This window comes from Salmo salar, chromosome ssa10 (assembly GCF_905237065.1).
Source record: "Salmo salar chromosome ssa10, Ssal_v3.1, whole genome shotgun sequence".
NCBI classification, from domain to species: Eukaryota; Metazoa; Chordata; class Actinopteri; order Salmoniformes; family Salmonidae; genus Salmo; species Salmo salar.
In genome coordinates, this window is record NC_059451.1 from 13,561,274 (window position 1) to 13,574,526 (window position 13,253).

At 43.2% G+C, this 13,253-nt stretch overlaps 2 protein-coding genes across 4 annotated transcripts in view; both read right to left on the reverse strand.

Moving 5' to 3' along the window:
- LOC100286622 (fatty-acid amide hydrolase 1) overlaps positions 1 to 11,849 on the reverse strand; it is a 32,098-nt gene extending 20,249 nt beyond the window's left edge. The window contains exons 1-2 of one of the 2 annotated variants that reach the window (XM_045687354.1): positions 3,182 to 3,804; positions 2,752 to 2,865 (exon numbers count right to left, since the gene is read on the reverse strand). In XM_045687354.1, the coding sequence (XP_045543310.1) occupies positions 2,752 to 2,865; positions 3,182 to 3,388 (321 nt within the window). In that variant the 5' untranslated portion in view covers positions 3,389 to 3,804. Of the gene's footprint in view, positions 1 to 2,751; positions 2,866 to 3,181; positions 3,805 to 11,730 lie in introns of those variants that run through there. The other variant, XM_045687355.1, reaches the window with a different exon arrangement.
- LOC106613551 (cytochrome b-c1 complex subunit 6, mitochondrial) lies at positions 4,312 to 6,224 on the reverse strand. 2 transcript variants are annotated; one of them, XM_014215925.2, is made up of 4 exons: positions 5,918 to 6,224; positions 5,556 to 5,603; positions 5,139 to 5,300; positions 4,312 to 4,493 (listed from the first exon to the last, which is right to left on the reverse strand). In XM_014215925.2, exons 1-4 carry the CDS (start codon positions 5,960 to 5,962, stop codon positions 4,461 to 4,463), a joined length of 288 nt encoding a protein of 95 aa, XP_014071400.1. In that variant the 5' UTR covers positions 5,963 to 6,224; the 3' UTR covers positions 4,312 to 4,460. The 2 variants fall into 2 exon arrangements, with proteins under 2 accessions (XP_014071400.1, XP_014071402.1); XM_014215927.2 differs by having other exon boundaries at positions 5,571 to 5,603; positions 5,918 to 6,222.
- Positions 11,850 to 13,253: the final 1,404 nt, after the last annotated feature.

Consider the following 13,253-nt stretch of genomic DNA (forward strand, 5'->3'; position numbering starts at 1 on the left):
TTTGTCAGGAGGAATGGGCCAATATTCACCCAACTTATTGTGGGAAGCTTTTGGAAGGCTACACAAAACATTTTACCGAAGTTAAACAATTTAAAAGGCAATGCTACCAAATACTAATTGAGTGTATGTAAACTTCTGACCCACTGGGAATGTGATTAAAGAAATAAAAGCTGAAATAAATAATTCTCTACTATTATTCTGACATTTCACATTCTTAAAATAAAGTGGTGATTCCTACCTGACCTAAAACATGGAATTTTTACAAGGCTTAAATGTCAGGAATTGTGAAAAACTGAGTTTAAATGCATTTGGCTGAGGTTTATGTAAACTTCTGACTTCAACTGTATGTTGACACGACTGCCATATTGCGTCTCCATCCCAAACCACTTGCTAGGAAGTGTACTTCGCCAGACTGCCAAGAACCTTGCCCTCATCCAGGCCAAGGTGGTGAGACACGGTAGTGATGACACCATAGGCCTTGTTGATCTCTGCACCAGACAGGATGCTCTTGCCAGCATATTTGGGCTCCAATATGTACGCTGTGGCGTGGATGGGCTTCAGGCAGAAGTCTTCACGCTTTTTGATGCATTTCAGAACTGCAGTTTCCTCTGCTTGGAGAAACAGTGAAGTGGGCAGGGCAGTATAGATTTATTCTCTTACATCAGATAGGATGGCACATCAGACAGTCTTAACATCAGACAGGATGGCATTGTTTCCCTCAATCCGTGCAATGGCTACTGCTATAGGTTTCAGGAGTTTCAGGCTGCTTACCACTCTCTCCCAAAATACATCATTCAGGAGGATCCTCTTGATGTGGCTGTCCATATCAGCAGACTGTGATATGGTCATTTCTTGGAGAGACTCCTTCCCCTCCAGGAGACTGTCAAACATGACAACACCACCCCAACGGGTGTTGCTGGGCAGCTTCAATGTGGTGCTCTTATTCTTCTCACTTTGCTTGGTGAGGTAGATTGCTGCTATAACTTGATGACCCTTCACATACCTACAATTTCCTTGGCTGTCTTGTAGAGTGTATCCATTGTTTTCAGTGCCATGATGTCCTTGAGGAGCAGATTCAATGCATGAGCAGCACCGCCAATGGGTGTGATGTGAGGGTAGGACTTCTCCACTTTAGACCAAGCAGCCTTCATGTTCGCATCATTGTCTGTCACCAGTGCAAATACCTTCTGTGGTCCAAGGTCATTGATAACTGCCTTCAGCTCATCTGCAATGTAGAGACCGGTGTGTCTGTTGTCCTTTGTGTCTGTGCTCTTGTAGAATACTGGTTGAGGGGTGGAGATGTAGTTAATTATTCCTTTCCCACAAACATTCAACTACCATTCAGAGATGATTGCAGTCTATGATTAGCATGACGTTCTGTCGTTCTGCCCCTGAACAAGGCAGTTAACACACTGTTCCTAGGCCATCATTGAAAATAAGAATTTGTTCTTAACTGAGTTGCCTAGTTAAATAAAAGGTAAAAAAAAAATTGAACTCTGTATCCAGCAAATGAGTAGATAAAGCATGTCTGGTTGGAGGGGTGCATACTGGGCAAAGAACATTCAGAAATCTCTTCCAATACACATTGCCTGTGAGCATCAGAGGTGAACCAGTTGCATACACAGCTTAAGCAAGACATTCATCAGCATTTTTCTGACTATGTCCCTCCATTGAGTCAAAACAAAACTTAAGTCTGTAAGTACACATTGTGAGTGTTCTTTATTTGTTAAGTAAATAACGGAGCCCAGAAAAAAGGAACCAACAAACTTGATCAGTTTATGTCTCAGTTGTTGAATCTTGTTATGTTCATACAAATATTTACAAATGTTAAGTTTGCTGAAAATACAGTGAGAGGACGTTTATTTTTGCTGAGTTTAGTTAAGCAGTTAGATTAAACAACTCCTTTGTAAGATACACGTTTTACAATGAAACATGTAAGGAAACAGGTAAATTAACACTCATATGTTAGCAGGGTCACGCAAGCTAAACCCCACATGGTAACAGAAACTAACTAGCAGAAATTGTTAACAAGTTAGGAATGATTTAAACACACTTTTCTATAGGCTACTATTTACTAGTTAACAAAAAAAAAATCATACATCATAAAATATATTCACCCCACCCAGTATTGTAATCAAAACGTACCAGAAAGCATGTAGTCCTTGGCTCAGACAGTGTAGTAGTGTGGGCTCTATAGCATCTCATTAGTGTGCCAGATCTTAAAAATCAGCTGTACATGTGATGGAAGAGTGCACTGCACATGTGATGGATGAATGCACTGCACATGTGATGGATGAATGCAGTGCAGAGGGTTGCAATTCCATTGAATTGGGGATAGTTTAACCAAAATATGCCACAAGTCCTAGAATTGCCATGTGTATCGCACAAAAAAGGTTCACTGTTATAAGCTAACTTTTTTTATGAATTTAAGCCAAAATCCCCAAATTCCAGGGCTTAACTTCCCGTGGAACATTTCCGGAAAAATTCCTGAAATTTACCGGAAAGTTTCAGACCCTTTGCAACCCTAACTGTGACTTCTGATTGAAATACGTAAACAGGTTAAAGGTGGTTAATGGTTAGCAGAAAACATTGCAGGAGTACAATATGTCACCAATGCTTGCAGTGAAAACAAAACACACCACCTATAGAAATAATGCAGTGCACAAAATTCCACAACATGCACATTACAAAAAGCTGGAGTAACCTACAGTATATGTGATTGCTGGGGATGTTGATTGAATTGTGCATTACCTTTTCCATGTATGAGTGGAAGACAGCTTCTGGAGTTAGTGTTCCGCCCTTCAGTTGTTTGGACAGCTCAGCCAGTGACAGTGAGAGGATGAGAGAGGTGTCTGTTTCAGGGTGCTGACATGGGAGTCAAAGAGGGAAGAGAATGAACATTAGGTACACCACCAGATATCCATCTAGGTACCCTCTCTGAAAATCAAATGTCATGCTCTATCAGTCAGTAAGGTAGGGTCCTCTGAACACACTTTCTCCTCCTTTCAATACATGCATGCATGACTAAGTGCCAACTGGTTTGAACATGAAGATGTGATAGTCACCCCAGTACTATCTGCAAGCTAGAGTCACAGCTGTGTCTGACTGACTTATCAGCAGGGTTGAATGTTCATTCGTTGAGGTTGTTATCTAGCGTTTGCTAAACTAAAGTCAAACTTACAGATTCGTTGAACTGAAGGACAGCAAGCGCTGCTCGTTGCAGTGACGTTTCTCTTCCGGCTTTCGCCCTCTGAATTTTCTTCCACGACTGTTTGTGTCCGAACCAACTCAGGAAAAGCATCAAGGCACCTGTACCGCATGCGGTGGCTGTCAGAATCGCTGTCCAATTCGGCTCTGCCCCAAAAATGACTCGTTTAAAGTTGTCCATAACGCTCTGACAGCTATCTTCCACCTTCTACTTCCAAGTACACCTGATGCAGTCAGGCACTTCTCGAAGGGTTCGTCTTAAATGCGTTTGACTCCGCCCAGAGTGAGGCCGGCCCCGAACTGCAGTCAGGGGCTTCTCCCTACTCCTTATTCGTCGGGGTTTTAAGGGTGGTTGGCATCCAAAGTTAACAGTGCATTACAGCCACCAGTTTAGCTGTAATCACAGTATATTCCAAAATACATCCCTACACGGGCTAAGGGACCTGTGAGGTCAGAACATTCGCCAACAGGATTTCTTGCAAGGCCTCGGAATCACAAACAAACGTTCAGCTGCATTCACAATGACAATTTTCTCAGACCTCTTCTCCGCTTGCGCTGTAGTTTATGACCACTGCAAATCGACAGCTATCCGGGCTAGGACAACGCACATTCCAAACACATGATACTGCTGTATATGTGGGGAAACTGCATTATTCTGTCATCTCATCACAACACAGGGATGGGTTGGAGGCTATACAATAGCAGAGGAAGAAGAGGCAAAGTCTAGATAATCTTTTCCAAACAATAGCAAGTAGGTGAGGCTCCAATTTGCCTCGTGGGGATCTCGTGACAGCTTTTAGTGCACACTACAAAAAGATCGTACCAGAGGTTGTTGATTGCATGGAGGCATGCTATACAAGGTTTCCATTGTGAAATTGCATTTAAGCGGAACATAAAGCAATTGTAATTCTTTGCAATTGTCCAGTTGTTGTGAGACCAATGACCAAGTTAATTTATGCTGCACTTGCCACATTGATACAGCATCACCTCGTTCCCAGTCTCAATAGCTACCGCCAGCTGGTAGACGAGATTAGATGCATGTCAACTAACAGAAGTATATAACTTCTTAATCCAACCAGTTACAAAAAAAAAAATAAACACTGATTCAACACTTAATTTACAATTTATTCACATGAACAGAGTGTGTATTTGAGGTTACAACATAGATCCATAGAGGTTTCCTTTAAAACCAGGTACTTGTTTCTGTATCTGACAGGGAATTTCTGCCAGTAGTGCAGGGAGCTGGATGGACTTTATTTGACAGAATGGAAGACTTTGTGTGCCACCTGGGGGACAGAAATGAAAGGTAAAGTTATTGCAAACTGTCTAGTACAAATGGATGCAAAGTGAGTGACACTTGTCTCCTAAAGTAGCTAGTTATACCATCAAAATTATTTTCTCTTCATTCCTCGTCTGGTGACTGAACGCATACAACCGTATAACCATATGAGGGTCGGTCTGCTTTTCTCTACCCATTTCTCCACATCCTTCTGTCCTGCGCCATCATCCAACTGTTGTACTGAAATTCTAAGCGCTCCAATTATGAAGAACTTAACAATGGAGAAGCATGCAATAGAGTACATACAAATCACAGACTCCTGAAAATTGGTATCATCTGGCTGTCGAAGTTTAAATGTTGAGTCACACAAATGTATTTGTGTATCGGTTGTGGTACGTAGCGGTGGGGGGAGAACTGCACAGATGACTGAGACAAGGAGTTGGACCCAATGACATCTCTCTTGGCAGTCTGACAACCAGACTCAGGTTATTTCTTGGCAGACTAAGCGAAATCCAACCTGCTGTAACATTCTATCAAGAACTGCTAGCTTTATCAGCTGGTTGCTTTAACATCCACTCATGCCTGGTTGTATGTTTTCCCTTGCACCCCATGGTTAACGGCTGGTGACAGTGTCTGGGTAGATCTCACGTACACAGTGGTCCCGGGCATGGAGAAAGTCGAAAAGCTCTTCGGTGCAGTCCTCCGCGGTCTCGGACTTGGAGCCCACCCTGGATTCGCAGTCCTCCAGTTTTGCCCGGGTGTGGATGCAGTGCTCTGCCTGTGCACACTTGTCCCGCACTGTGTCAAGGGGGTCCTGGAACAGAAGGACCAGGGCTACTGAGAACACAAGTCATCTATTCCCTAACCTGGTCCCAGATCTGTTTGTGCTATAACCAACATGTCTGGCATAACAAACCACCATACATCGGACTTGGCTATAGCACAAACCGATATGAGGCTGGCTATTTATTCACCCCAGTTGCATGACAACTAACTAGTTGGCTAGTTGACAAAATATTCTTTAAGTTTTAGAACCAATGCAAGGTGGGCAGATTACGTTGCAGCATACCAAATCAATACATACCACCATATCTTCCTCCTCTTCTTCCTCCTCCTCCTGAAAGAAAAATACATTTTAAAGCACTCGAAACATGACACCGATATAACACACTGGACTACTTGCCACGGCTGTTGTTAGCCATGCTAGTTAGCTAACTTGCATGCTATTTATTGCCACTGGTTGCTCGAAAACCTAGCAGATTATTGGCTAACTATGCTAGCTAACGTTAGCTGACTAGCTAGCTGACGTACCGGCTGGCTAGACACGGTGTCTCTCCTGTTAGCTATAGTAGCAAACCTAGGCCTTAAACCCACGGTTCCGTTCATTATTTAACCACATATTGAATGGAAAATTGTTCATTAATGTCTTACATCTTCGGGTTCCCCGTTCAGGATCATTTTCTCCTCGAAAACCATGATGTTACTGCTCTTGTCCTGATATGACTCGCTGTCAGATCACAGAGTTTCTTTGATTTTATGTTGGAGGACGGACCAGGTCACTCACCAGATGTAATCGGGTCGATACGTTACTTATTCTACGTTAAGGAAATGGCACCCAATTGAATCCCTGTACGCTACCAAAGCTACTGCCACCGTGTGCACCGGAGAAGTTACACGCTGTCAAAAAAGGGATTCAGTCACACAAGACTGTCAATTCACATGTAGACTTATCTATTTCCTAAATTCCAAACCCAATCCAGAGCATTTCTAAATGCAACACCCAGCAAATGGTCCAAAGTACGATTGTATAATTTATTCCAGTTATATATGTTTGCCCTGTAAATTAACTGGTGAGCTGAGCACTGCCATCATTGATCATTGCCACACAGCCTCTAATTGTTAATTCACTGCTCTGTCAACCACAACACAAACACAAACACACACACACACACACACAATTAGGTCGGAGAGGACAGACTATCCAGTCACTGATAAAGGTTATCCTCTACATTGTGTTAGGGTTTAAAAAACATTTTATATAGTGTTGCTTGTAGCGTCTACAATGTCAGTCTATAATATCTGCTGTGTCACTGTCACCATAAACCTATTCATTTTTATCATACCCATATCTACCAAAGTAAGCACTTATTGTTTGACTGAAAGATCAAAGTCCAGGAAAAAGGCATAATTTGATTGGCCCTTCAAGTGCCCATATTCAAATGAGGTAGGATCAGAGCAACAACATTACACCCACACACAGGCTGGGGGTGATATAGGCTACACATATAGGCATCAGCTTACAATTGGCTCATTCACCCCCCTCCTCTCCCCTGTAACTATTCCCCAGGTCATTGCTGTAAATGAGAATGTGTTCTCGGTCAACTTACCTGGTAAAATAACGGTAAAATAACGGTAAAATAAAAACTTACACTGAACAAAAATATGAATGCATCATGCAACAATTTCAAAATGTTATAGTTACAGTTCATATAAGGAAATCAGTCAATTGAAATATATTCATTAGTCCCTAATCTATGGATTTCACATGACTGGGAATACAGATATGCATCTGTTGGTCACAGAAACCTTTAAAAAAAAGGTAGGCGCGTGGATCAGAAAACCAGGCAGTATCTGTTGTGACCACCATTTATTTGCCAAATGCAGTGTGACACATCTCCTTCGCATAGAGTTGATCAGGTCTGCACCTGTTGTATTCGGAGCATGTGACAAATACAATTTGATTTGATTTCATCCAAAATATTGACCAGTCACATTTATTTATTATACAGTTTAATTTATACACATATACATACTATATATATATACAGTTGAAGTCGGAAGTTTACATACACTTAGGTTGGAGTCATTACAACTCATTTTTCAACCACTCCACAAATTTCTTGTTAACAAACTATAGTTTTGGCAAGTTGGTTAGGACATCTACTTTGTGCATGACACAAGTCATTTTTCCAACAATTGTTTACAGACAGATTATTTCACTTATAATTCACTGTATAACAATTCCAGTGGGTCAGACGTTTACATACACTAAATTGACTGTGCATTTAACCAGCTTGGAAAATTCCAGAAAATTATGTCATGGCTTTAGAAGCTTCTGATATGGTAATTGTGATAATTTGAGTCAATGGCAGGTGTACCTGTGGATGTATTTCAAGGCCTACCTTCAAACTCAGTGCTTCTTTGCTTGACATCATGGGGAAATCAAAAGAAATCAGCCAAGACCTCAGAAAAAAATTGTAGACGTCCACAAGTCTGGTTCATCCTTGGGAGCAATTTCCAAACGCCTGAAGGTACTACGTTCATCTGTACAAACAATAGTATGCTAGTATAACCACCATGGGACCACGCAGCCATCATACCGCTCAGGAAGGAGACGCGTGATCCTACCTGACCTAAGACAGGGAATTTTTACTAGGATTAAATGTCAGGAATTGTGAAAAACTGAGTTTAAATGTATTTGGCTAAGGTTTATGTAAACTTCCGACTTCAACTATATATATACAGTGTGTATATATATATATATATATATACTGCTCAAAAAAATAAAGGGAACACCTAAACAACACATCCTAGATTTGAATGAAAGAAATAATCTTATTAAATACTTTTTTCTTTACATAGTTGAATGTGCTGACAACAAAATCACACAAAAATAATCAATGGAAATCCAATTTATCAACCCATGGAGGTCTGGATTTGGAGTCACACTCAAAATTAAAGTGGAAAACCACACTACAGGCTGATCCAACATTGATGTAATGTCCTTAAAACAAGTCAAAATGAGGCTCAGTAGTGTGTGTGTGGCCTCCACGTGCCTGTATGACCTCCCTACAACGCCTGGGCATGCTCCTGATGAGGTGGCAGATGGTCTCCTGAGGGATCTCCTCCCAGACCTGGACTAAAGCATCCGCCAACTCCTGGACAGTCTGTGGTGCAACGTGGCGTTGGTGGATGGAGCGAGACATGATGTCCCAGATGTGCTCAATTGGATTCAGGTCTGGGGAACGGGCGGGCCAGTCCATAGCATCAATGCCTTCCTCTTGCAGGAACTGCTGACACACTCCAGCCACATGAGGTCTAGCATTGTCTTGCATTAGGAGGAACCCAGGGCCAACCGCACCAGCATATGGTCTCACAAGGGGTCTGAGGATCTCATCTCGGTACCTAATGGCAGTCAGGCTACATCTGGCGAGCACATGGAGGGCTGTGCGGCCCCCCAAAGAAATGCCACCCCACACCATGACTGACCCACCGCCAAACCGGTCATACTGGAGGATGTTGCAGGCAGCAGAACGTTCTCCACAGCGTCTCCAGACTCTGTCACGTCTGTCACGTGCTCAGTGTGAACCTGCTTTCATCTGTGAAGAGCACAGGGCGCCAGTGGCGAATTTGCCCATCTTGGTGTTCTCTGGCAAATGCCAAACGTCCTGCACGGTGTTGGGCTGTAAGCACAACCCCCACCTATGGACGTCGGGCCCTCATACCACCCTCATGGAGTCTGTTTCTGACCGTTTGAGCAGACACATGCACATTTGTGGCCTGCTGGAGGTCATTTTGCAGGGCTCTGGCAGTGCTTCCCCTGCTCCTGCTTGCACAAAGGCAGAGGTAACGGTCCTGCTGCTGGGTTGTTGCCCTCCTACGGCCTCCTCCACGTCTCCTGATGTACTGGCCTGTCTCCTGGTAGCGCCTCCATGCTCTGGACACTACGCTGACAGACACAGCAAACCTTCTTGCCACAGCTCGCATTGATGTGCCATCCTGGATGAGCTGCACTACCTGAGCCACTTGTGTGGGTTGTAGACTCCGTCTCATGCTACCACTAGAGTGAAAGCACCGCCAGCATACAAAAGTGACCAAAACATCAGCCAGGAAGCATAGGAACAGAGAAGTGGTCTGTGGTCCCCACCTGCAGAACCACTCCTTTATTGGGGGTGTCTTGCTAATTGCCTATAATTTCCACCTGTTGTCTATTCCATTTGCACAACAGCATGTGAAATGTATTGTTAATCAGTGTTGCTTCCTAAGTGGACAGTTTGATTTCACAGAAGTGTGATTGACTTGGAGTTACATTGTGTTGTTTAAGTGTTCCCTTTATTTTTTGGAGCAGTGTAGTTGAAGTCGGAAGTATATATATATGTGTGTAGATAGATAGATATAATATATATATATATATATATATATATATATATATATATATATATATATATATATATATATATATATATATATACTCAACAAAAAGAAACATCCCTTTTTCAGAACCCTGTCTTTCATATATAATTTGTAAAAATCCAAATAACTTCATAGATCTTCATTGAAAAGGGTTTTAACACTGTTTCCCATGCTTGTTCAATGAACCATAAACAATTAATGAACATGCACCTGTGGAACGGTCGTTAAGACAAACAGCTTACAGACGGTAGGCAATTAAGGTCACAGTTATGAAAACTTAGGACACTAAAGAGGTCTTTCTACCGACACCAAAAGTAAGATGCCCAGGGTCCCTGATCATATGCGTGAATGTGCCTGCTATGCATGCTGCAAGGAGGCATGAGGACTGCAGATGTGGCCAGGGCAATAAATTGAAATGTCCTTACTGTGAGACGCCTAAGACAGCGCTTCAGGGAGACAGGACGGACAGCTGTTCATCCTCGCAGTGGCAGACCATATGTAACAACACCTGCACAGGATCGGTACATCTGAACATCACACCTGCGGGACAGGTACAGGATGGCAACAACAACTGCCCGAGTTACACCAGGAACACACAATCCCTCCATCAGTGCTCAGACTGTCCACAATAGGCTGAGAGAGGCTGGACTGAGGATTTGTAGGCCTGTTGTAAGGCAGGTCCTCACCAGACATCACCTGCAACAACATTGCCTATGGGCACAAACCCACTGTCGTTGGACCAGACAGGACTGGCAAAAAGTGCTCTTCACTGACGAGTCGCGGTTTTCTCTCACCAGGGGTGATGGTCGGATTTGCGTTTATCGTCGAAGGAATGAGTGTTACACTGAGGCCTGTACTCTGGATCGAGGTGGAGGGTCCGTCATGGTCTCGGGCGGTGTGTCAAAGCATCATCGGACTGAGCTTGTTGTCATTGCAGGCAATCTCAACGCTGTGCGTTACAGGGAAGACATACTCCTCCCTCATGTGGTACCCTTCCTGCAGGCTCATCCTGACATGACCCTCCAGCATGACAATGCCGCCGGCCATACTGCTCATTCTGTGTGTGATTTCCTGCAAGACAGGAATGTCAGTGTTAGTGCCATGGCCAGCGAAGAGCCCGGATCTCAATCCCATTGAGTACATGTTAAGTTTGCTGAAAATAAATGCAGTTGACAGTGAGAAGATGTTTCTTTTTTTGCTGAGTTTAGTTAAGCAGTTAGATTAAACAACTCCTTTGTAAGATAAATGTTTTACAATGAAACATGTATGAAAACATCTGAATTAACACTCCTATGTTCACAGGGTCAAGCAAGCTAAAACCCCACATGGTAGCAAAAACTAACTAGCAGAAGTTATAAATGATTTAAAACACACTTTGCTGTAGGCTACTATTTACAAGTTAACAAAAACATCATGTATGTCATATAAAATATATTCACCCCAGCCAGTATTGTAATCAAAACTTACCAGAAAGCATGTAGTCCTTGGCTCAGACAGTGTAGTAGTGTGGGCTCAATAGCATCTCATTAGTGTGCAAGATCTTGAAAATCAGCTGTACATGTGATGGATGAATGCACTGCACATGTGATGGATGAATGCACTGCAGAGGGTTGCAATTCCATTGAAGTATAGATAGTTTAACCAAAATATGCCACAAGTCCTAGAATTGCCTTATGTGTATCCCACAAAAAAGGTTCACTGTTATAAGCTAACTTTTTTTATGAATTTAAGCCAAAATCCCCAAATTCCAGGGCTTAACTTCCCGTGGAACATTTCCGGAAAAATTCCTGAAATTTACCGGAAAGTTTCAGACCCTTTGCAACCCTAGCTGTGACTTATGATTGAAATACGTAAACAGGTTAAAGGTGGTTAATGGTTAGCAGAAAACATTGCAGGAGTACAATATGTCACCAATGCTTGCAGTGGAAACAAAACACACCACCTATAGAAATAATGCAGTGCACAAAATTCCACAACATGCACATTACAAAAAGCTGGAGTAACCTACAGTATATGTGATTGCTGGGGATGTTGATTGAATTGTGCATTACCTTTTCCATGTATGAGTGGAACACAGCTTCTGGAGTTAGTGTTCCGCCCTTCAGTTGTTTGGACAGCTCAGCCAGTGACAGTGAGAGGATGAGAGAGGTGTCTGTTTCAGGGTGCTGACATGGGAGTCAAAGACGGAAGAGTATTTTGACCCCCCCCCCTCCCCCTCCCCCCTCTCCTTTGTTCAGGGACACATTATTCCATTGCTGTTAGTCACGTCTGTGGAACTTGTTCAGTTTATGTCTCAGTTGTTGAATCTTGTTAAGTTCATAGAAATATTAAAACGTGTTAAGTTTGCTGAAAATAAACGCAGTTGACAGTGAGAAGACGTTTCTTGGTGATGGTTGCTGATAATGGGCCTCTGTACGCCTATGTAGATATTCCATAAAAAATCTGCCATTTCCAGCTACAATAGTCATTTACAACATTAACAACGTCTACACAGTATTTCTGATCAATTTGATGTTATTTTAATGGACAAAAAAATAGCTTTTCTTTCAAAAACAAGGAAAGTTCTAAGTGACCCCAAACTTTTGAACAGTAGTATATATATATATATATATATATATATATATATATATATATATATATATATATATATTATTACTGCTCAAAAAAATAAAGGGAACACTTAAACAACACAATGTAACTCAAAGTCAATCACACTTCTGTGAAATTGTCACGCCCTGACCAGGTGAACTCGGGTATTTTGGGTCAGGGTGTGTCATGTTGGGTATTTTTCCTGGGTTTGTTTTCTAGGTTTGCGTTATAGCCTTGTGTTAGAAATAAACCCCATAGAGCTATGTTGGGTCCTGTCGATTCCCAATCAGAGACAGCTGTCGCTAGTTGTCTCTGATTGGGATCATATTTAAGTTCCTCTTTCCCCCACGCTGTTTGTGGGGTGTTGTCTCTTTGATTTTGAGCAGTTAACGTATCGGCATTTTCTTGGTTTTGTGTACGTGTTTATTTCAGTGTAAAGAATAAACATGTGTTCGCTCCCAGCTGCGTTTTGGTCCGCTTCCTCATCACCCGACGACGATCGTTACAGAACACCCCACCAAACCTCGAGGAGGTAATGCCAGCCGGTGGACGGAGTCGCAGGCGGCGGTCGAGGAGGCCCGGAAGACACCCCCAATAAATTTTTTTTGGGGGGGGCTAATGGGGTGGTCCGGAAGGGCAGAGGAAGAGCCCAGACCACTGCTCTCGTGGGGGATGACGGTGGAGGAGGAGACGGAGATGAGGCGGTTGATTGAGGACCTGCTGAGGGAAGATCTGGAGGAGGAGCCATGGGATGCGGAGTTGCGCGATGTGTCGCCAGTGCGCCCGCACAGCCCGGTGCGTCCGGTGGACATGCCCAGCACATGCCGTGCTATAATGGGCATCCAGCCAGGACGAGTGGCTAAACCGGCTCCACGCTTCAGTTCACCAGTGCGTGTTCACAGTCCTGTCTGGCCCGTTCCTGTTCCTCGCACCAAGCCCACGGTGCGTGTCCACAGTCCTGTCCGGCCCGTCCGGCTCGGCCCGT